The sequence below is a fragment of the Arvicola amphibius genome, chromosome 11 (genome assembly GCF_903992535.2).
Source record: "Arvicola amphibius chromosome 11, mArvAmp1.2, whole genome shotgun sequence".
In the NCBI taxonomy this organism is placed as follows: domain Eukaryota; kingdom Metazoa; phylum Chordata; class Mammalia; order Rodentia; family Cricetidae; genus Arvicola; species Arvicola amphibius.
In genome coordinates, this window is record NC_052057.2 from 8557728 (window position 1) to 8580858 (window position 23131).

At 42.5% G+C, this 23131-nt stretch overlaps 1 protein-coding gene across 2 annotated transcripts in view; it reads left to right on the plus strand.

The window, feature by feature from the left end:
* Positions 1-22860, plus strand: part of Golim4 (golgi integral membrane protein 4) — an 81648-nt gene extending 58788 nt beyond the window's left edge. For both annotated transcript variants that reach the window (XM_038347188.2, XM_038347189.2), the window contains 9 exons: positions 1655-1798; positions 4372-4692; positions 6192-6439; positions 7255-7337; positions 8593-8702; positions 12819-12986; positions 13326-13394; positions 20607-20678; positions 21055-22860. In XM_038347188.2, the coding sequence (XP_038203116.1) occupies positions 1655-1798; positions 4372-4692; positions 6192-6439; positions 7255-7337; positions 8593-8702; positions 12819-12986; positions 13326-13394; positions 20607-20678; positions 21055-21204 (1365 nt within the window). In that variant the 3' untranslated portion in view covers positions 21205-22860. The remainder of the gene's footprint in view (positions 1-1654; positions 1799-4371; positions 4693-6191; positions 6440-7254; positions 7338-8592; positions 8703-12818; positions 12987-13325; positions 13395-20606; positions 20679-21054) is intronic.
* Positions 22861-23131: the final 271 nt, after the last annotated feature.

Here is a 23131-nt window from a genome sequence, read left to right on the forward strand (position 1 = left end):
CTTCGTTTTCCTTTGTTTGCTCTCCAGTGATGATTCCTAAATGTTCAGATTGATTCCTGAGGTAAAGGCCATGGCCAGCTTCATGCTATATTTCTACATAAATTATAAGAGAGCACTCCTCTGGTACATATTTAGCCAGCTAACATCTTCATTTTTTTTGAAAACTAGAAGAGACAAAACAGAGCTGGGGAGCTGACATAATCAGTATGGTGCCTGCCATGCAATCCTGAAGACCTGAGTTGGGTGAAAAGTTCAGATAAAGAAGCATAAACAGGGCTGGAGAGATGGCTCAGAGGTTAAGAGCATTGCCTGCTCTTCCAAAGGTCCTGAGTTCAATTCCCAGCAACCACATGGTGGCTCACAACCATCTATAATGGGGTTTTGTGCCCTCTTCTGGCCTGTAGGCATACACACAGACAGAATGTTGTATACATAATAAATAAATAAATATAATTTAAATAAAAAGAAGCATAAACAGAATTCCAGCTATGAGTTGGCTGGAGACAGGTGGATCCTTGAGATCTTTGGAGCCGTCCTAACGGAAAAATAAGCTTCAGGTTTATGAGAAGCCTTTCCTTAAAAAGTAAATAAATAATGATGACTAGAGAAAAGTCACCTGATGTTGACCTCGGACCGCCACATGCATGTGCACACACTTGTATGCATATTTGCACATACCCTGTATGTCTCTCCTATATGCACACAACAACAAGCACACACACATTAAAAAAAAGAGCTTTTCCCTAAGCATGAAAGAACCTGAGTTTTAAGTGTTTTATTTACACAGTAATTCTGGCTTTAGGATGAGGGTGGTAGTGGGCGTGAAATGGGTGTATGACATATGCACTGATTTGCTTTTTAAAGTTACTGGCTTATTTTCCACCTTTCCAGCCCCTTGTTAAAAAAAAAAAAAAAAAAAAAAAACAGTCACACACGTCTGTACCTCCCACATCAGAATACAATGGCCTTTGGCACTTTAAGTCAGAAATACATTCAAAATTGATGAAGAAAAAAACAGCTTTGTTTCCCCACAATGTCATCGTTCTCTGCTACCACTGAGCACAGTCTAGAAAACAGTGTTGAAGGTAAAATAAAAGGATTTGATTTGAGCATTAAATCAACTAAGGGGAAGAGGGCAAAGGTGGATAGATAGATAGACAGATAGACGGACAGACAGACAGACAGACAGACAGACAGATATAGATAGATGACAGATATTCCATTGAATGTTATAGCTCAGGCATACTTTTAATGGGCCTCAATTTCAATGACTAAGTCTTTAAGTCGATTTTAATATAATAAAATGTTGATTGCATAGCTGTCAAAGCTTTATTAATGATATTTATAATAGAATGATTGACAAAGTTCTTCTTTTGACTCACGTAGCCCGGGAAACTAACAAGTCTTGGATACTTTTTCAGTCTCTCAATTCTGATTCTAATTTGCATGTGCTCAGAAATGGTCCAGCATGGCCCAAGAGGAAGACCTATAGTGCATGAGGGCAATCTGCACCTTTGCTAACAACCTTAAGTTTAATGTCTTTCTAGTCATCCAGTGAACCGACAAGGCCATCTATTGAATTAATTAATGTATGGCTGTTGTCTCCTCTCATCAAATTGCATGATTTTCTCCCAACTGTGCTGTTTCTATGCAGACTCAAGTCGCAGAATATAAACAGCTGAAAGACACTCTGAACAGGATCCCAAGTTTGCGAAATCCTGAGCGATCAGAGCAGCGGAATGTTTCCTTTTCCCAAGGTTACAACGTGAGAGAGAAGCCAACAGGAGAGCTAAGAGAGGTGAGAGGTGTGGCCTGGGGTCCCTGGTCGGTGATGGTCCCTGTGAAGCTGTCCAGAGAAAAATGCTCTCTGTATAGCCCCTCTTCCTACCCAACAGATTTCTAGAAGTTCTTATATATCAGCATCCCTGGTGGGAAATGTTTCAACTCAGTCTTCTCAGCTGCACCTCCACTTTCCAATTTGAGGTTTGGCCTGGGGATTTGTCTTTCTAACCAATTCAGCTAGTCTGGGGAAAAAAACACCGGTAGTTAAAGCTGTAGCATTTACTGGGAAAGACTTTTCTGGCTTGGTCTTTCTGTAAATTGACATGTATTAAAGGGGCTCTGGGATCTGAATATTTGAGAGCAAGAAGATTTCTCTTTCCTTTGAGCAGGGGACAAGGTCTTAAATGGCATGAGAATACTATGTGGCAGCCCACTTTGTTGTTAACGTTGATGTAATGGAACTTGCTACATTGCTGGGTCTCTATAGAGCATGCCAAAATCATATTAAGATACCCGTGTAATCTGAGCACGATCCACTTTTTTCTTCTTCTTTGTGAAAATCAAGACTTGCTTGAGTGTGTCTTAAAAGTGGAGCATCACCAGTAGGATCCTGCTGATCACTCATTCTTACAAGTTACTTGTGTGGGCTGGCAAAATGGCTTAACACGGAAAGACCCTATTTCTCAGGATTAATGACCTGAGTTTAATTCACAGGACCCAAATGGAGGAAGGAGAAGAATAGTTCTTCTTCTCTGACCTCCACATGCATATTGTTATGAGATTGCAGTAAAAGTTTTGAGAAGTCTTTTCTCCAATGGTCACCATATGTCGATAATGACATCAACACCAATGGAACTGTGAGAGTTGTCATTTGATTGTTCTTAGCATCATCAGAGCATTCCTTCACAACAGGCTTGAAGTCCTTGCAACCCAGTTCTTTCTCGGGGCTTTTTATTCAGGAGTTTAAGGCAGCATGATAGAATCACATGGCTGTCCTTTGACCCTTTGCTCTGCTAGACTGACTTCCAGTTCACTGCGTCTACCACCCATGATTCTGAGTTTGGTTTGCTCCTACTGTGAGTTCGAGATAGTAGTTATCAGCCCCACCATTCCTCACGGGGGCAGAGTGGGGATAAATGGCAGGTGTTTGAAAGTGTTAGAGCCCTTGAGAGAAATATTTTGTACAGGGCAGTTTTAGAACAAACTTGCCAGAAGACTTTGTCAAAATGTATAACTGTCGAAGTTCCCAGATATTGAAGGAAGAGCTCTTCTCCCCACTTCATGATTTACAGGCTTGACTTTTTCAAGAGTGGTAATTATATCCCTGCTAGCTTCTAAGTAGAACTTCCCATTTCAAAGTTCTCGTGGTATGGTCCCCTAGGCATCTAATTATAAGAAATTAATCTGACCAAGAAAGTAGCTTTTTCTGATGAGGAAAAGGGAAAAGGAACTACAGATTTTCCTAACAGTGTCTTTATCTTTTTAACTAATGTAGATCAAAGCAAGGTATGAAAGTTACAGAAAACATGGAAATGACTCAACAGATTGCAAAGAAGACATTTTCTCAAAAAAATATCTTTTCTTGGTTTGGTTTTCTGTATTGACAGTGTGAAATAAACACACAGACTGCCTTTGGTTTACAGAAGATGTAATAAGATGCATTAATATTTTATTGGGGTTGGGAAAATTAACTCAGCAAAAATTCTTACCACATGTCTGAGCTCAATTCCTAGAGCCCATTTAAAAAGGCAAGCATTGGAGCCTATGCTTGGGATAGTAGTGTGGGGGAAGCAGAGGCAGGAGGGTCCATGGTGCTCATGGACTAGCCAGTCTAGTCTAATTTGTGAGCCTGAGAATCCTAAGGAGGCACCCAGTCTCAACATAGCAGACCGATAGCTCCTAAGATCAACCTGAGGTTGACCTCAAGCTTCCAAAGGCTCTCCCAGCATAAACAACTGTTGTCTGCACACTTACAAACACTGGCACAAACTGAAATGTTCTAACAAAGAATATTGTGTGTCTTGTTTAGCCGAGACTATTTTAAACCAGCATGGGTATCTCTTAGTAATGCAAGCCCTCTGATCACTCGCTAGTGGCTCTAAGGAAAAGCCAATCTGCTCCTTCATCACCTGACTCTACATCTTATCGTAGTAATTCCAAACATCTGTTAAGGAGAAAGTTGACCTTGAAGCAACTTTCATAAGCCATAAGCGTGAGGTATGAGGGATTCTGGTTTTTATTGTTTTCCTTCTCGTTTGCTTCCTGTCTGTTCTAAGGTTAAGCTGGAGTCACCTTTTGAGGGAAGTGTTTTCTGGATACACAGTTGTTGGTGGACTTCACTTTCCTCAACACTGAGCGTTCTCTGAGACAGAATTTTCCCTAAATTATTACTGTCTTTGGGTAAAACAACACAGTGAGAAGTAGAGTCATCACACCTGGTTGCTTTTTTACACCATGGTTGTGTTTATTTCTAAACTGTAGGATTTTGCTTATGCCGTAGCTCTTTAAATGTGGTAATAAAAGAATGATGTCACTACTTCTGAAATAGAAAAGTGTCAATTTTTTGTGTTTGTGCTGTGCTTATCTTAGGTGTCTCTAAATAACGAAGTGTGGCAGAACCAGGAGGCAGTGCCAAAAAAGAAGGTAGAGAAACCTTTCTCGTCTGTGCCGAAGGAAACAGGCTTTCAGGCTCCGGCAGAGCAGAACCAAGTGGAACCCAGAGAGCCTGAGGAGCGTCAGGTGGAAGAGGAACACAGAAAGGCACTGGAAGAGGAGGAGATGGAGCAGGTTGGGCAGGCAGAGCGTCTAGAGGAGGAACATGACCCCTCTCCAGAGGAGCAGGATCGGGAGTGGCGAGATCAGCGGGGACAGGATGCCGCCCACCTTCTGGATGGCCGCCCTCAAGCTGAGGTGCATGGGTACTCCCTAGAAGTTTTCTCTGACGGGGAGTTTGGTTCTAGATACTAATGAAGACATAAGGGGACTGCGGAGATGCTCGGTGAGGTGCAAGCTTTAGGACCTCAGTTCGATCCCCAAAGTTCTTGGGAAAAGCTGGATGTAGTGGCGTGGAGGCAGGCAGCCAGGCACTTTTCTTCCTTTTCCCCAGACTCAGACCCAACGATAATGCGCATGGGTGCTGATGATTTCCTTGGAACTCGGAGACTTTATTTGTCCTCCTGTTTTCTGAGCCTTGAAACTGTGCGAAGCTGTGTGAACTGTGTGAAGACCTCTCCTGCAGCCCCTCATAGCCTCACCAACTTTGTACCCCAATGCCAGTGCCATCCTTCCCTAAGCCCGTGGTCCTCAACTCTGCCGTCTTCCTTTGGCTGATAATCGAGCATGTGTATTTCAATTGTGGAGGGAAGGGAAGGAAGACGTGTAATTCATTAGGGAGCAGGAATTTTAAGAATTGTTGTTTCATTTTCCTCTAATCAGTATGTATTGTCTCCGCGTAGTTTATTTAAAGAAAATCTCTTTTCTGGGGTGGGTGTGACAGCTCAATCAGTAACCGGCCTACCTTGCAAACATGAGGTCCTGGGTTCAATGTCTAAGAACCCAAATACAAAACAAGGTGTAATTCAGTCACAATTCTGGGGTGACAGAGACAGGCAGATCCTTGGGGTTCACAGGCCCTGCTTTAACTCAGCAAGTCCCAGGCCAATAGGAGACCTTGTTTTAAACAAACCAAAACAATCATCCACAAGGTGACATCTAAGGAATGACAACCGAGGTCTCCCCTAGTCTCTACTTGTACTCTCACCTCTCTCTCTCTCTCTCTCTCTCTCTCTCTCTCTCTCTCTCTCTCTCTCTCTCTCTCTCTCTCTGTCTCTCTGTCTCTCTCTGTCTCTCTCTGTCTCTCTCTCTCCTCTCTCTCCCTCTCCCCCTCCCCCCCTCTGTTCCCATAGTATAAGCTGATATTTGACATTTTGTTTAGCCTGAGACATGCATGTCCATTGTTGGAGTTAATTAGCATGCTTGGGTCTTTAACTATTCCTAGACAAAGCCTTAACCTCACAAATTGTACAATTAGTATGGGGTTCCCAAGTGCCAACTTGATTTAGAACCCATGAGCATAAATTTAATTATGAGTGGAACATGTTTCTAATGTTGGGCTCTGTTCCATTTGTGCTGGAACACACTGAAAGGCAACCTTCTAGCTGGCAGGTCTGCTTTTTTGTTGTCTAGGTTCTCTGGGATTGTGACTTGTAGGTTGGTTTTCTTTCCTTTATGTTTAAAAACCACTTATTCAGAGAAAGAAGAAAATCACGAGACTTAGACTCTACGTGTAATTGGCATTCCCCTCCATTAAGAAGCCTACCCCGCCTTCTGAGTTTGCCCTGGCAAGGAATGAAGAGAGTGGCCCAGAGGATCTAACTTCTCTGGTTCAGCATCAGCTCTTTTTTTTCCAGGTGAACCATCCCACCAAGGCAGTGACAAATTTCCGGTCCCCCTATGAGGAACAGCTGGAACAGCAGAGACTGGCAGCCAGGAGGGATGAGGAAGCCCAGAGACTGAGAGAGCACCAGGAAGCTTTGCACCAACAGAGGCTGCGGGACCACTTGCTACGCCAACAGCAGCAGGAGCAGCTCCTGGCCAGGGAGGAGGCTCTGCAAAAGCAGGCAGAGCATGGGGATCCGCAGCACCCAGAGCAGCTACGGTATCCTGCCCCTTCCCTTGTGGGTTTAGACGGTCCTTCCCCTGGTGTCAGATCAGCTTTGTGAATGTGTAGCCCTGTAACCCGTGGCAAGAGAGCAGGCTCATATGGCTCATGTAGACACGGTAGAATACGTATTGGGCAATTAAGTGCTAGATCCTTAATTTTAGCATAGATTTTTCCTCCTAAAGGTAGTAGTTATGGACTGAGAAGGTGGCTTGGTGATAAAGGGCTTACCCCACAAACATTAGGACCTATACTCAAATTCTCAGAACCTGTGTAAATCTAAGTACAGTGGCACACAGCCCGTAATTCCAGGGCTAGTACAGTAGAATGGGAGACGGAGACATGAGAATCTCTGGAAACTTGCAGCCAGATAGCTTGGAGGGTGTGGGAGCAAACAACAAAAAGGAGCCTTGTTTCAAACAAGGCTGATGTCAAGGATAATGGTCAGGGTTTTCTTCAGACCCCTTGGCATGTGCTGTAGCATGTTGGTGCATGTCTTACAAACTGACATGCACACATATCACACACATGAAATAATAAACAAGCAAACAAGTGGAACAGATTTCAGAGTAGACTAGCAGACTTAGTTCTAACTTTATTGTGTCATGGAATGACATTTTTGCCTCCTAAAGTATGTTTTGAAAACATATCTAGTATCACTACTATGTTTTATTGTGTATCTAAATCTCAGAAACAAGTTATGGCTTATGTTTAAAGTTGAAAACTCCTTACTTATCCCTCTCTTGAAAGATAAATGACCTTTTCCAAGCTGCGCCTGTTAATTTTCATTTCTGAATTTATGTCCCTGGCAGGCAGCAAGTTAATTACAATGCTGTGGAGAATGACATCGTGCAGGGAGCTGAGGACCGGGGAATCCACGAAGAAGAGGGAGGAGGTGAGACTCATTCGAGGGTGACCTCTCAGATAGCTCAGTCCTCTCGCACCGTATCGACAAACACAGGGTGCAGCATCGACAAGCACAGTGAACAGGGCAGCTGTGACTCACGCTTATGCTGTTGTTACATGTGGTTTGAGGGCTCGCAAAAAGATTTAATGCTCTGAAAACTGGTTGAGACTGGCTTTTTTTTCTCTAGCCTGCTCCCTTCTGTTGAATCTCATTGTATGCTTAGTAGCTGTTTCTGGCAAACAATCGTAGGATTGTTATCCTTTAGGACATTTCTGTACTTTCTATTTAGCTGGGAAATTTTGCTCCCTTGCTTAAATTTATGACAAACATCTAGCAAGATATTTGTCAAACGCTGCTTCCCATGGAGACAGAGCCAAAGTTAACTCTGCTTGGCCCCTCTGACTCCTACAAATGTTTGATTTTCCAGAAAGTGTCAGAAGAAAAGCAAAGGCATGCATTCAATCAGCAGCTTATTGTGGTGTTTTGTGACCCTCGAAGTCAAGAAATTGTTGCCTTTATGTCCCCCGTGGGTCACTTTGGCTTCTTTCATTTGTTATTCATAAGGCTAAGAGCTGCTGGCTCCCTTCTTTAATAAGGCCCCCTGTGCACTTGCAGCTTCCCAGCAGGCTCCCCTTCTTCTTTATTATGTGCAGACTCAATAACTCTCTATGTACTTAACCCTCCCTCTTCTGTCTAACTTTTAAATGATTTACAGTTTCTGTGTGCACTTATAAGTCTGTGAATCTGAGTACATCCTACCCCACCCCCATGGATATCAACTAAACTCTTACATTAATATAAACACAGGATGTGTTTCCTGGCAGCGACCTGTGTGCTTCTCAGTTCACAGTTGCTGTTGTCCACTTTTAAATGCCCTAATCTTGGAAAACTCTTTCTGACATCAACCAAAAATTTAGTCACGTAGAATTTCTTTTACTATGAAAGTTTTGGCCGTTGCTTTCATATCTGGTGGGGAAACAGCAGCCTCTGCTATAAACATCCCTTAAGGACGGTAGAATGGTACATTCATCCATCCATTTGAAGTGCAGCCTAGAGAAAGGTTAGAACTGCTTAGAAACAAATAAACAAAAAAAAAAAAAAAAGAAAGAAAGAAAGCCAAAAATCCAGACACGCCATCACCCAAAATGGAGGTGAGATAGAGGGGAGCCACTGTAGGCTACTTTTGAGAGGAAAACCTTGCGTGATCCACTTAGAGCTGACTATCGTTCCTTTGCTTTTCTAGCCTATGAAAGAGATAACCAACGCCAAGATGAAGCGGAAGGAGATCCAGGCAACAGGCAGGAACCTCATGAGCCAGGACCCCAAGAAGCTGACCCAGAAGCTGAGGCAGATGTAAGTTTCCTCTGCTGATCCCCAGGGTTAGTAACTCACCAGGCAGGCAGGAGAAAAATGTGGCTTCTGGCTCCAGATGTGCTTTCTCACCCGACAGAGGAGGACATCTTACATAACTGTGTCGGAACAAAACACAAGTGTTTAACTGCAAATCATGAGGTAGGATGTTGCGGTGATCCCTCCAGGAATCACAGCCAGCAGAGGCATGAGCAGCCAAGGAATTAGAATAAAACTTGGGAACAGCTGGATTTGCTCAGTCTCTGCATCAAAACATTCTGAGAGTATGATCCTGTGTTGATTTTCTCACACTTTTAAACACAGTAGAACTTTGGGGCCAACATCTCCATGTGACAATTCTTATAATAAAGCTTCAGGGATAGCTGAAATTCCCTTTCAAAATACACCACTATAGCAAATTTCCCAAGACCTTTATCATAAGAATGAGTTCTGTTAACTGGCAAACAGGTCTCCCAAGGTTTGGACCTAGAGAGGAAGAAGCAGAAGCATGAATTCTATTGATGCAGGATGCTAAGTATATGGGGCTTCCTAAGGGTGAGTTCTATTCACCGAGAGACTAAACCCAGGGTTAGGACCTAAACAAGTCTTGGGTTTGGGAGAAATTCAGGTGAAGGCTGGCTCCTAAAAGAACAGCAAAGGATGGCCAGGGGGTTTGACTACTTCTGCTCCAGCCTTCCAAGTGACCAGGTATCTTTCTTTCAGGCTGGGTGCTTAGCAATTCTTGTTTCTCCAAGCTCTGCTTCCTCCTGTGGGGGTGTGAGGAGCTGGGCTGGAGGATGCTCTAGAGATTTTAAAGAAATTGACTTTGCCATCTTAGAGGGTGATTAAACGTAAACCTAGAAGAGGGAACTTGAAAGGCATTGAAAAGCACAGTGCTCTCAAAGACTGCAAGGAGGGGCAAGCCAGCGTAGACATTAGAGAAAGGACTTCATGTTTGCGGAATGTGTTGTGTAGTCCGTTGGCATGTGTCATGTGACTTGGTTCATACCCAACTGTCTAGTTACCTTCCTAGTAACAATGAATAAAGATATACAGCTTCAGATTTGAATAGAGGTGACTAGGTGCCAAGATAGGGTACACAGTCCAGAATGTAATTATGTAGATACCTGGTTAGCCTTTGTATTGACTGAGAACAAGACCCCTACCCTTCACCTTGAGCAGTCTAGGTCCTTAACCCTAATCAGGAGCAATGCAAGCAATTCTGGAATGTATCCAACCTTGTGTTTTGTGTAGATGGTGCTTACAGTCTACGTTACCTATCTTATTACATATAGACTGTTAATAAATCAGTACTCACATTGGGGTGACATTCAATCCCTGATGTTTTATGAGTTCTGTCTAAATTGATCCACAGAACTGGAAGGAAGAGCCAGGTCCTTCACGATTATCAGTGCCAAAGTCATTCTGGTCATTGCTTGGAGCCTTCTGATGCAGATGGCATTTCTACTTACCTGGTGCTAAGATGGGACAGAATACCTTCTCTTCCCCCCTCTGTGAGAGCATTTAGGAAAATATGCAGCTGGAAACCAAGCTCTGAACTTCTTCCAGTAATTGAAACAGGAACACACGAGGGAATAAGAAAATATCCCTTGAGAGCAAGGAAGCCCGAGCACAAAAGCCTGCAAGTGTGTAAGAGGAGACGAAGGCCGCCAGTGGGGAAGGGTTCGGTATGACAGACAGTTACGTTTAGGATCTGTTGTGGGACTCCTGGCTGGTGGCATCTGATCCTTGACTCTCCTAACAACTTTTTGTTTATTGCATCCAATGCACTGGAAAAGATAGGCCTGTTAACATGTCTTCTTCTAACTAGACATTGCCAGCCACCTTATTATTGTATTTGTTGTGACACTACACCCCCCCACCTCCGTAACCCTGTCAACTATTATTTGGTTGGAGTTGGGAATAGAATTGGTGTTTCTATTATGAACTTTTTTTTTTTTTAATAAAGAAGTTACTTAGTGGTGTTTTTCTGTGAGGAGCAGGTTACAGTTCCTTCTTTATCCCTCACACAAATGGCCAATAATTCATTCAAGAAAGCCTATAAGGCAAGAGATTACAAAGTAATTGGAATTGGGTGTGACGGTGATGGCTTCTCATTTATATTGAGAGTAGTGTCATTTGCACTTGAAGCTTCCAGCCAGGGCTGTGCAGTAATAAACCACAGGACCCTGCAGGGAGCTCTTGACCATGCTTAAGTAGCTCGGGGAATTGCCGAAAGAGCCCCTGGTCTGCACAGCACTGAGAGGCTGAGCCCCATCTGTGGCTTCAGCTTCTCATGGAGAGCAGTTCCCACTTCAGCAAGTGTCCCCTGGCTTACCAATGGATTGGGGATGCCCATCTCAGGATGAGTGTGAAGATGGGTGTTATTTAACAGGTGTGCTAGGGGCTTAAATGGATAACTGCAGTAATTGTAATGTCAATTCATTTGAAAGGCATTTGTGGGACACAATTACTCACAGCTGCCTTGGAAATACCTTTGATGGTGCATTGTCTGATTTCTCCTATGCCTTTCTGAAGCAATATCACTCTGCTTCGTGATAAGCCCTAGTTGATAAAGAAATTTTGCAAGCCTCACATAGATCATTTATTGTGGCGTTCTTTGTCTGCCCTGACTCTTTGTTAGGTTTTCTTCCTGGTTCTATCAGTATGGAGTTTCCCATCAGCCCCTTTTTATTTTATTGACATGTTAAAATTTTCTTGCAGGGGGCTGTGGAAAAACCTCAGTTAGTAAAGTGCTGGCTTCTTCATCTCCAGCACCCACATAAAAAGACAAGTGTGATGGTGCATCTTATAATGCCAGTTTGGGGGAGCTGGAACCTGAATACCCAGGCTCCATAACCAGCCAGTCTAGCTTAATGGATGGGCCCCATGTCTCACTGTAGGATAGCTATCTGAAAATAGAATGTGAACTGTTCCTGAGGAGTGACCCTGTAATTAACCTCTGGTCTCCATGTTCATGTGCACTTCTGGGCAGATACACATAGGTGCACGTGCATACACTTGTACACAGGCAACCACCACATATACCTCACATCCACAAATTTCTTGCACAGGGAAGTTTGGGTGAAACTCAACTCAGTGTAGCAGTAAAAGGAGTTACTATTTGCCCTGCTAACTCTCTCTCCTACCTTGATCATTACTGATCTCTTTTTCCTCCAGTTAGCCCTCTGACTTGCGTGGGCACTGGTGGCTATGCAGTGAAGCTTTTATTACTTATTGCTATAGCATTGAGGAGTCACTTGCACGAGTTAAGTACTGTTTGCACCTCCTCTATGGATCTGATTCCTCCTACTGACAAAGCAAGAGGAGTTCTATCTTGGACATTGAGATGTTTAATACTTTGCAAGTCTTGGGGAAAGTTTGACTTGAACAGTCCTGTGAAGTTGTTGTAAGACACGTTTTGGGGTGACTTTTGTCGCAGCTCAGTTACAACCGATTCGTACATTCCAGGGTAGAAGCATGTGGATTAGAAATGTTAGGCAGGAGGAACAGAGATATGAAAGAAATACAGAGACGTAGGATAGCACTGGGAGGGCAACTCAGTGAATACTGAAGACTGAATTTTCCCGTCTTTAATTTCCATCCATTTTTATACCCCAATACAAAAAGGGGGAAAGAAGGCAAAAGACTGCTTTAGCATGCCACAAAGGACAACCAGGACAGTTGCTTGCTTCAATACTTGAGACATCAAACCATTATTTCCTGAGTAAAGTATTTGATGTTTTGGGCAGGATATGAAGTGAATACACTATAGACCAAGTACCCTGTAGGCAGCCACTCCCTGTGTCAAACCTCTTATTTTAAAAATGAAGGAACAGAAATAAGCTTGAATTCTCTGACCTTTGCTCAGGGTGGAGCAGATCCACCTCTATGGGCCATCTTAATGTCCAAAACACCAAGTCACCACACCCTATGTCAGAATATGTGGCCACACCTGTTGTCAAGAACTTTGAAAGAGCTTCAGGCTCAAACTCTCTGACCTCCAGTCAAGGTGGAACAGGATCATATCTGTGGGTCCCCACATGAAGTACAGTCTCCTTTCCTGCCACTGTGTTGATGTTTTTAATGAAATCTGTGTGTTTTATGAACATTTCTCAGACGGCAGCTGTGGAGGATATCAACCCAGCAGATGACCCCAACAATCAAGGGGAGGATGAATTTGAGGAAGCTGAGCAAGTGAGAGAAGAAAACCTGCCAGAGGAAAGTGAAGAGCAAAGACCAAGGGAGCCCAAGCGAGAGAATGCAGAAATGGATGAGCACTTGGTGGTAAGATGACACCTGTCATGAAGAGTGGGTTCAGCCTGAGCATCTTAGTAAATGCCTGCTTTGCGGCAAAAGCACGTAGTTCTGTGAGTTGAGAGACAATTTGCCACATTAGCACAAAGTCTGGTTTTGGACCCTGTGTAAGATGATATGCCTGTACCCCAAGAGTGAGGGAAGGGATGACACATACTTCTTTTGAGAAGAGAGCATTCAGCATTGTCTGGTTACTGTTGCGTCTGTGAATCTACTTTTTATCGCAATGTGTTCATTCATTGACCCAGCATCCTGTGAGACGCTTCTCCAAGGTACAGTATCATGAAGCATATCCTTTTGTTTCAACAGATGGCAGGGAATCCAGACCAGCAGGAGGATAATGTTGATGAGCAGTATCAAGAAGAAGGAGAGGAAGAGGTATACGATTGGATGTATGGGACTGGGCACACTGGGAATACTACCTTCAAACAAACTTCGGCTCTGTTGACTTTGACATTCAGACTTAAATCAGGGAGATTTTAAATGACCTGAAATTTGGAATCAAGAAGACCTCTGGCAGATGTAGATCCATGTGTTGTTTTTGAGTATCCATGCATGCATTTTTCAACATCAAAGAGAGAAGAACAAGGCTCTCTACATCCAGGGAGCGTGCACTAACCCGTGTACCTTTCTTTGTGGAATATTCTCTATGCCTTCTCAGGGAGACCCCACAGAGTGAAATGGGACCCATCTAACCCACTCCAAGTATTTCTAGAAAGTCACCAATCTTTCCTTCTGACCTCTTCCTTCATATGAATGCAGAATCTTAATTAAGCTTGATAATGAGGGCGGGGTCACCTGGCAAGAAAGAGGCCTTGAGCTCAGTCTCCAGCACCCTCCACGAAAAGACAAAAGGAAAGAAAAGGAAAGGAGGAGGTAAAATACAAAAGGAACTGGACTTCGCTTGAATTAAAATGCATTTAGATGGAGTTTCTTAATATTAAATTTTGGTTTGCTTTCCATTGTAGATTTCTGGCATATTACCACTAATGAATCTTATATAAAACCTATCCTAGTATCTTATTCCTCTGGTTACTCAGTGAGTGTGGTGAGGGATTTTCTGTCGCAGCTGTCTTTTTAGTGAACTCGATGTGGAAGTGTCTTAGAGTTTTACTGCTATGAAGAGACACCATGACCACAGCAAATTTTTTTATTGGTTTTATTGAACTTTACAGTTTTCTCTGCTCCCCTTCTGTCCTCTCCCCTCCCCTTCAACCCTCTCCCATGGTCCCTGTGCTCCCAATTTTCTCAGGAGATCTTGTCTTTTTCTACTTCCCATGTAGATTAGATCCATGTATGTCTCTCATAGGGTCCTCATTGTTGTCTAGGTTCTCTGGGATTGTGACTTGTAGGTTGGTTTTCTTTCCTTTATGTTTAAAAACCACTTATGAGTGAGTACATGTGATAAGTGTCTTTCTGGATCTAGCTTACTTCACTCAATATGATGTTTTCTAGCTCCATCCATTTGCCTACAAATTTCACGATGTAATTATTTTTTTCTACCATGTAGTACTCCACTGTGTAAATGTACCACATTTTCCTTATCCATTCTTTGGTCATTTCCTCTTTAAGGGCCTCAAAATTTCTCCTAAAGTTAATTTTTAGGTCATTTTCTTCTGCTTCATCAATATTTGGATGTTCAAATTTAGCTGTTGTGGGGTCTTTAGGTTTTACTGGTATTGTTTTGCTCTTTGTGGGGTTGCATGTGTTCTTACCTTGTCTACCCATCTTTTCCTCTGATTGGTGTAGTTGGGGCTATCTGTGACTCTGGTGATCAATCTTTCAGGTGCCAGGTGGATCCAAGGCTCAGATGGTTGCTCCCCATGTTACAGCCCTTTCCTGGTTCCAGTCATCCCAGGGATTACTCTGCTTCTGTGGAGTTCACTGTCTCAGACCTGCTGCAGCCTAGGTTGCTGGCTTAGTCCTGTTTCTGTAAATTTCCCTGGTCTGGATCCACTCCTGTAGAGGTTCCTGGCTTGGGCTGGGTCCCACAAAGGCCTCTGGCTCTGATCTGTTTCCTTGGAGGTCCCAGACTCCAGTGCACCTGGACCCTCAGATGTCCTGGCTCAGGCATACTCCCTCAAAGGTCCCAGACTCACGCCCATACCTGCAGAGGTCCTGGCTCAGGTCTACTCCCTTGGAGGTCCCAGACTCACTGCTGGACCCACAGAAGTCTCTGGATCCAGCCCATTCTCTCAGCGGTTGCTCCCCTGTACCTGCTCCTGTGGAGTTCCCACAGCAATTCTTATAAAGGAAAATATTTAACGTAGGCTGACTTATGTTTCAGAGGTTTAGTTCGTTATTGTCACAATGAGAAGCATGACAGCACTCAGGCAGACATAAACATTACTAAAGAGGCAGCTGAAAGTTCAACATCCTGATGAGTGGGAAGAGAGTAAGCTGCTGGGCCTGGCTTGAGCTTCTGAAACCTCAAAACCTACTCCCAATGACACATTTCCTCCAATAAGGGCACACCCACTCCACAAGGACTCATGTCCAAATCCTTTCCAATAATACTACTCCCTGTGAACTTATGGGGGCCGTTTTCATTCAAACTACCATAGGATGTATGGTTTGCATCAGGTCAAGACACCACATTTACTCCCTCCATTGACAAGTCAGAATTTCCCAAGTTAAAGCACTGGTTAAGAGCCACCTCATCCACTCGGGAGGCAGAGGCAGGCGAATCTCTGTGAGTTCGAGACCAGCCTGGTCTACAAGAGCTAGTTCCAGGACAGGCTCCAAAGCCACAGAGAAACCCTGTCTCGAAAAAACAAAAACAAAAACAAAAACAAAAACAAAAACAAACAAAAAAAAAGAGCCACCTCATCATCGGTGTCTTGGGAACAGAAGGCTTGTCCCTGGGGAGAATGGACAGGTGAGATGGCAAATATTTGATGATCTAAAGACAGGCCTCCCAGGAAGAGAGCAAGCTCAGAGGGTTTGTGCTCTGCAGTTGGGCACATGCACCCTCAGCTGCCTTCATGAATCACTGCCTCGTTTTTTCTGCCTCTGTCAGCTTTTTAGAGCCAATGCTAAAATTTGTGCTTATCCCAAGAAAGAGAAAATGATGCTGCCCTTTATGACCACGGCCATGCTGTCTGTAACGGGCTTGATCTCTGCATCCCTCCTGCATTTCCCCTGCTGCTGTTCATCTTCATGAAGACCCAGAGATTGGCTTTTCGAAAAGAGCTTTGGAGAAAGTAGCAGCCTTGAATATTAAGACATTTGCAGCAGAAAGCTATTCATCAGGACTGCTCTTGTAACAGGATGTCTGGACCAGTAGTCCTTTGTTTCCTTAAGGAGGATAAGGGGGAGCTCTGAGGGATTATGAGAAAAAGGGTTCACCTTGGCTTCCTTTTAAAAATTCAGCAGGGTAAACATAAAAGTTTAATCAGTGTTTGCTGATTCCTTCGCAGCTCTGTAGTGTGATCCATTTAAGGTGAAGGAGAGAAACCCTGAGCTGTAAGTGGTATCTAGGATGGGAAGGGAAGAAAGACAGGACGGAAAGAAAAGGATGACAGGAAAGAGCAGGCATGAAGGCAGAGAGGCTTGTGTTCTTCCACTGCCTCTGCAGCCAGCACCCAGAGGCGGTCCTTCCCCTCCCTGCTTCCATTGTTACTCTCCTTGGCTCAACCGGACTGCTAACACTGTCCGCAAAGCCCCAGCACACAAGCACACAGGCACGCACCCAGGCATGCAGGTATGCAGGCATGCATGCGCCTGTCATTTGCGACTACTGTCTAAAACTCTTACAGTGCTTTTCTTACCAGTCTTAGCTGCCTGCCTGTCCACTGAACATCCCTTGCACAGACTGTATTGAATTTTCCAGCTCCTTACATTATTCCAAGGCCTTCTGTAGAGGCCTGAAGAGCATCTGAAGAGCAGATAGTAAAGATGAGGGGCTGAGCAAACCACAGCAAGATGAACAGTGAGCTAGAAGCATGGACGCATTGCATTGTTTTCGTGTGGGAGGGGGAAGGGGGGACCCCATTCATGACACACTTTCAAAGTTGGGAGCTCTATAAGATCCTGCTAAGAAGGGAGGAAGGGAGGCCTCTTGAATGGGCACAGGTTTTTTAAACCTTGCAGATCAGCCATTGTAGCTAACACTTTTGAAGGCCTTTGACTGCTACCTCTGGATCCTCCCTTGCTCAGCTTCTCAAGGTTAGGAACCTCCTAGAGGTACACAGTTCTCTCATATGTAGAAGAAAAGTGTTACTGCATATACGAGCACAGGCTAGCTAGCCAACGCTAAATCAGCTGCTGTTGTTTGCTTTGTTTTGTTTAACCACTAAGCAAGGTTGCCCCGTTTGGTAAGGATTCTTTTCTGTAATTTCTGAAGCTACAAATTTTCAGGTTACAAAGTAGCAGTGTTGTGATATTTTTGATAAAGCCTGTGCCAGCTTTAGCAGGATATTAATTAAGGCAGACTGTTGTGGAGGATGTATGATAATGGTCAGAGGTGAGCTTTTGACCTGAGGCTGTTAGCTTAAGCATGTCGTAAAGCTCAGGAATACAATATCATCTCTTCTTCTTTAGTAATGCAGTTAAGGTGAGCTTTGGTTACTTTTCTCTCCAATGTGGTTGATGCATTAATATATAAGAGTCTGTTGTCTCTATGGCTAGAATACTATAGAATATCATCTTTGATTAATCAAAGATGATATTTAAATCATCAGTTTACAACTATAATTATGACAATTGGGGCATAAACTAAAATTTCTACAGTAGACCCATTGAGGAGAGAAAGGGAGAAACGTTTTTAGAAAGTTTGTTAATTCCCTGCCAGACATCCTTAACCAGCATCCACTGTACTCAAATATATCATCCTGTCTCAGCTGTAACCAAGAGTCCCCTTGAGAAGCCCATGAAAAATACAAACCCCTAGACCATCTCTACCCCGTGGAATTTGGATCTTCTCTTTCAAGGGTCCTAGAAATCAGCCCTTCAGAAGCTCCGCTTTCCATGCGGCAGATACTGATATTTTGCAATCCTCTGTTTAGATAAATAGTCCTGGGGAGAGCAGCTCTAGATCAACTTTGCAAAATGTGACCAGCCAGGTGGTGCTGGCTCAGGCCTTTAATCCCAGCCCTGGGTGGGGGGGTTGGGGTTGGGGGAGGAGGCAGAGGCAGGTGGATCTCTTTGAGTTTGCGACCAGCCTGGTCTACAAGAGCTAGTTCTAGGACAGGCACCACCAGAGAAGCCCTGTCTTGAAAAACAAAAATAAATAAATAAAACAAGACAAAAAAAGCAAAAGTGTGGCCTCCTGAACTTATGTGAAGGGTTACACACATTTGCTAAACATTTTCTAATTGAATGCTTAAAAAAGGACCCACAGCTCTCAGACTGCTTCTACCCCCAACACAAACATAATCACCAAGTGCTGTGAATTTTTTATTCAATACTTTTATTGCATATATAAGAGTATCTGAGCTTCAGAGAGGTTAGTTATGTTTTTCAGAATCATATAATTTGTTGTTTATTGTTCAATTCTACCTACAGCTTACCCAAGGCTGGCATAAGGCTGACATTATTAAGTCTACCAAAAACTCAAAGTTATTGGGAGGGAGTTCTTGGTGGGAAGTAATATAGAAAGAACAATAGAACCAGAAAGTCATCATGATGTAACTCTTGAATAAAACAATCGACTTAAGACATATTCATCAATGAATGACATCATTACCTGAACAGAGGTCAGAGAACTTTCTGTGGAGCATGGGCTGTCAACATCTGATGTCACTGACCAAGGACAACCTTGCTGTAATTAGAACAAACATGCACGGGGTGCATGCTGTCGAGAAGAAACCAGGAAGTTTTCAGCCCCGCTTTTGAAATGCCCTTGGCTCTTAAGTTGAAGCCGAATTTGCTCACACTTAATGTTAGCTTCACTCACAGGAAATATAAGGACCTAGAGGGATGGCTGGAGGGATAGCTGAAGGCATACCAGACTGAAGTGCACCTAGAGGTTTTTTTTTTTGTTTTGTTTTTGTTTTTGTTTTTTTGAAAAAAGAATGAAAGGAATCCCACGTTATGCATGATCTTTGTTTAGACTGTGGTTAGGGCAAATGTATATATAAGATAGATAGGTAGATAGATAGATAGATAGATAGATAGATAGATAGATAGATAGATAGATAGATGGATAGATAGATGGATAGATAGATAGATAGCACAGGGTTACTGAAGCTATCAGATGTGACAGCACATTGTTTGTATAAAGAGACGTGTGTTGCCAGAGATATATACCATGGAATGTACTTGCCATTACATGGAAACTGCAAGATGTGTAGAAATTTTAAGACTTATTCAGCAAAAGGCTGAGGCAATGTCTCAGTTGGTAAAATATTTACAATATAAGCTTGAATGTTTGAGTTAGGTCTGCAGCAATCATACTTAAAAAAAAAAACTAAAAATCTTGATAGCATACACTTGTAATCCTTCCACTGGGAAGACAGAGAGAGGAGGATCTCTGGGGCTCACAGGCCAGACTAGGCAAATAGATGAGCTTCAGGATCAATGAGAGACTGAGTTTAAAAAAAATAGGGTGAAAGATCGAGGAAAACACCTGACATTGACTTCTGACCTCCCATTTCTGGTACACCTGCATGTGCGCGCGCACACACACACACATATACACTCATGAACATATACACTCATGAACACAGAGGCATATACATAATTCACTGAAAAAGTAGTCATGTCATAGATGAAGCAAGTATGGCCATGTTGAGATTAATGGCTATAAGAGTCTTACTAAGTGACTCTCTTTATTGGCACTTTATTGAGGGTTACCATAATGAAAACTGTTTTCCCCAGCATGCTGAAACAGATCTGTATTCACAGCACTCCAGTAATTGAGGCAGGAAGATTGTGAGCTTGAGATGAGACCCTGCCTGAAACCAAATCAAAACGACAAAATCAACCTCACTGTTTATATAGAAAGAAATGTTTAGAGACAAGCCTTTTGTTCAAGTTTGCCTTTCTACACAGTATATGTTAAGGGGTAGAAAACTCCAATAAACACAACCTGTTTTGTAAATAAATTTTTATTGAAACAGGGAGCCAGGTTCGTCTTTGAGAATCACACTGACTCTTAAATTTCTCTTTTTGAGAGTTCCATATATTTCTATAATAAATTTTAACCATTTTCCTTCCCCATCCTCCTCCCTCATCCCACCTCCTTTCCCTCGGGGATGCTCCTTTTCCACGAGTCTTTTTCCTATGTTCACATCTTCCTATTGGATGTGGTCCACTGAGTTGAATTAGAATTTCTTGCCCAAGCCTGAGCAGGAGGAGATTTACTGGAGCACGGGCATCTTCTCAGTACTATGCCACTGAAGAAAATGGCACCTGTTCCTCCAGCAACCATTAACTGCCAACAGTTTCTCAAGAGAGGTGTATCGCACACTTCCGTACGCCTACTGAATAAGTCAAACTTTTGACTTGTATCCTTTTTCAATGTTCATTTCGCTCCTTTTTTTTATGTAAAGCTGTGCAATTTTTGAATGAATGTCTTAGAAATCGGAACATTTCGCCACACACGTTTAAATGGGAAAGCTTCACTCGGTATTTGTGATTGTGTTTTAGGTTCAGGAAGATCTGACTGAAGAGAAGAAACGGGAATTGGAGCACAATGCTGAAGAGACCTATGGTGAAAACGTATGTTTATTTCTTTGAATGTGAGCGTGAGTGTATGTGTGTGCCTACATGTATGTATGCAGGAATGTCTGTCGTTGCCTACACTGCTCTGGCATGTCACATTTACACATCTCAATCACACACATCCACACAGAGACCAGCTGCACATTCTCTGTACCCCTAAGGCAATGACAAATTTAGCAGGCCCGCCTAGAATTAAGAAACGCTATGATAACTAGAACACTGCAAGGCTGTAGCGGTGTTGTTGATGAGGTCATTTTCTTCACTCCTTTTCTTCCTCCAAAATTCTGCATCCTTTGTTGGAGAGTATTATCCATCACAAACTCAACATCCTCTCTTAGTCTTTTGTTTCTGTCTTTTTCTTTTATCTTTTTAGGCTGATGATAAAAATAATGATGGCGAAGAACCAGGAGCTCCAGATGGTGCCCATTCCAGAGGAAGAGAGGAGCATTATGAGGAGGAGGAAGATGAGGAAGAAGAGGGGGCCGCTATCGCTGAGAAATCACATCGGAGAGCCGAAATGTAGCCGGACCCAATTTCTAGACTACGCTCAGCCATCCATTTTTTTTTTCAAGCTGCTCTAAAACAAGTCCCGCCTACTGAATTCTAGAATATTTAATTACAAACAAAAAGTAAGGGTTTAGACTTTTTTAACTTTTATATTAGAAATGCTATACATTTATATGAATATATTTTGATAACTTAGAACTTCTTTTATAGTCAAGTTAAATGTGGAGAAGAAGAAAAACAATAAGACATGCCTTCAGGTCTGAATCTCACTCCTCAGAGACGGTGTGATTTTGGAAAGTGCTTGGCTTTGGTGTATGTCTCAGCTAGTTACTTTTTTGTTTTCTGGCTTCCAGGGAGTCTACCGTTTATATTGGGTAAAAGGCAGGATTGGATTTAGAAACAAGGTGTACTGAAAAACACTGTGCAAATGTCAAGGGAATGACCGGTAGCCTAGTAGCTATTCCTGCAGGTTCTTAGCTACGGCTCTGATAGGATGTCACTGCTACAGGCTGTCTGGAAATGAGATCCATCTGCACCTTTGACGTGTAATCGGAAAGCTTTTTGTGTGTGTGTGGCAGAGCAAAGGCATTGTGTTTTCAAACTTTCAGGTCAGTTGGCAATGCTGAAAGATCACAGCTGCCATGATCGTGAGGAATCAACTATGAAAATAGAATAATATTAATACCCCTAGGAAAGTATCTTGGACTTAGTCTTCGGTTATAGAGGCCAAACAAGGGCTGACCCACTTAGAAACTGATCGAGTCTGTGTGAAGTTGCTTCCTGGGTGACCTCCAAGACTCCATTATTTCTTATCTAAAGTCTCTTAATTGTATTCTCCTTGGGATCCAGTTTCTACAGCACATATTTCTCTCTTAAGCTCTGTGCCTTGGTATGTAACTATTTGGATCACAGCTATCGATATGAACGCATGCAATGCTACAGTTTAATAAGATTATTTTTCAGAACTATATAGTGAAATATCTATAGCACTATGATAAGAACTGCACCCTTAGTGGCTTTACTGTTTACTCAGAACTGACCTGCCTTTGCCTATATATAAGGCATTTTAATGGCTGTGAGTAATAATACATCCCTTAGGAGAAAATTCAAAGTGGAAATGTTTCCCATAAATGAGCACATATTTCAGCTTGGATCATCAATATGGTTAAACACGTAGAACTGGGTCACAATTCATCTGTGTGTGGTTTTTAAATGTTACTTTCAAAATCATAAAAATGAATTTTATTTTGTGCTCTTATGGTATGAATGTAATTTTAGTTTTTAATAGCCACAGTCATGTATGGTGTTGATTTTCCCAGCTGAGCAATTGTGTATGTGTGCATAAAACTGTTCCGTATTTTGGATTACTAGTAGCCATAAATCAGATCTCATCTTTATGTATAAAAGCCCCATTATGTAATGTAAAATGTATAATATTGTACATAATACTCAGAATACAATTATTTTGGTAAATTAGTTTGTATTTTAATGTCCCAGTTGCAGTATTTAATTATTTGAAACATATTGAACCTAGGGTATTAACCAATAAAGATATAAAAAGTGAGGGGTAAGTCTTTTAAAGCATATAATTTCTTAGTGGTTTGTGAGCTACAGTTTTTCTTTATAAGAAGAATATAAATTAATGAATTATTAAATGCCTTTGCCAAACTGCTTCACTTCCTTTCTTTTTCTACTTTGATTGGCGCTTGAGTTCTTATCCTCCATCATCTTATTTAAAGAAGAAACTAAGGACTTTCATTGTCTTTAAGCTAACTTTGGGGACTAGAAATAAGAAATAGCTCTTAAAAAGCATGAGAAAACATGAGTGTCATGTTCACAATCCATGTGGAAATCTTCCCACTAAGTTACCAGTCTCAAACCATTCTGGATTATTTCTAACTCCATGTTAGAAGAACATTCTAGAGAGAACTAAATCCAGACGT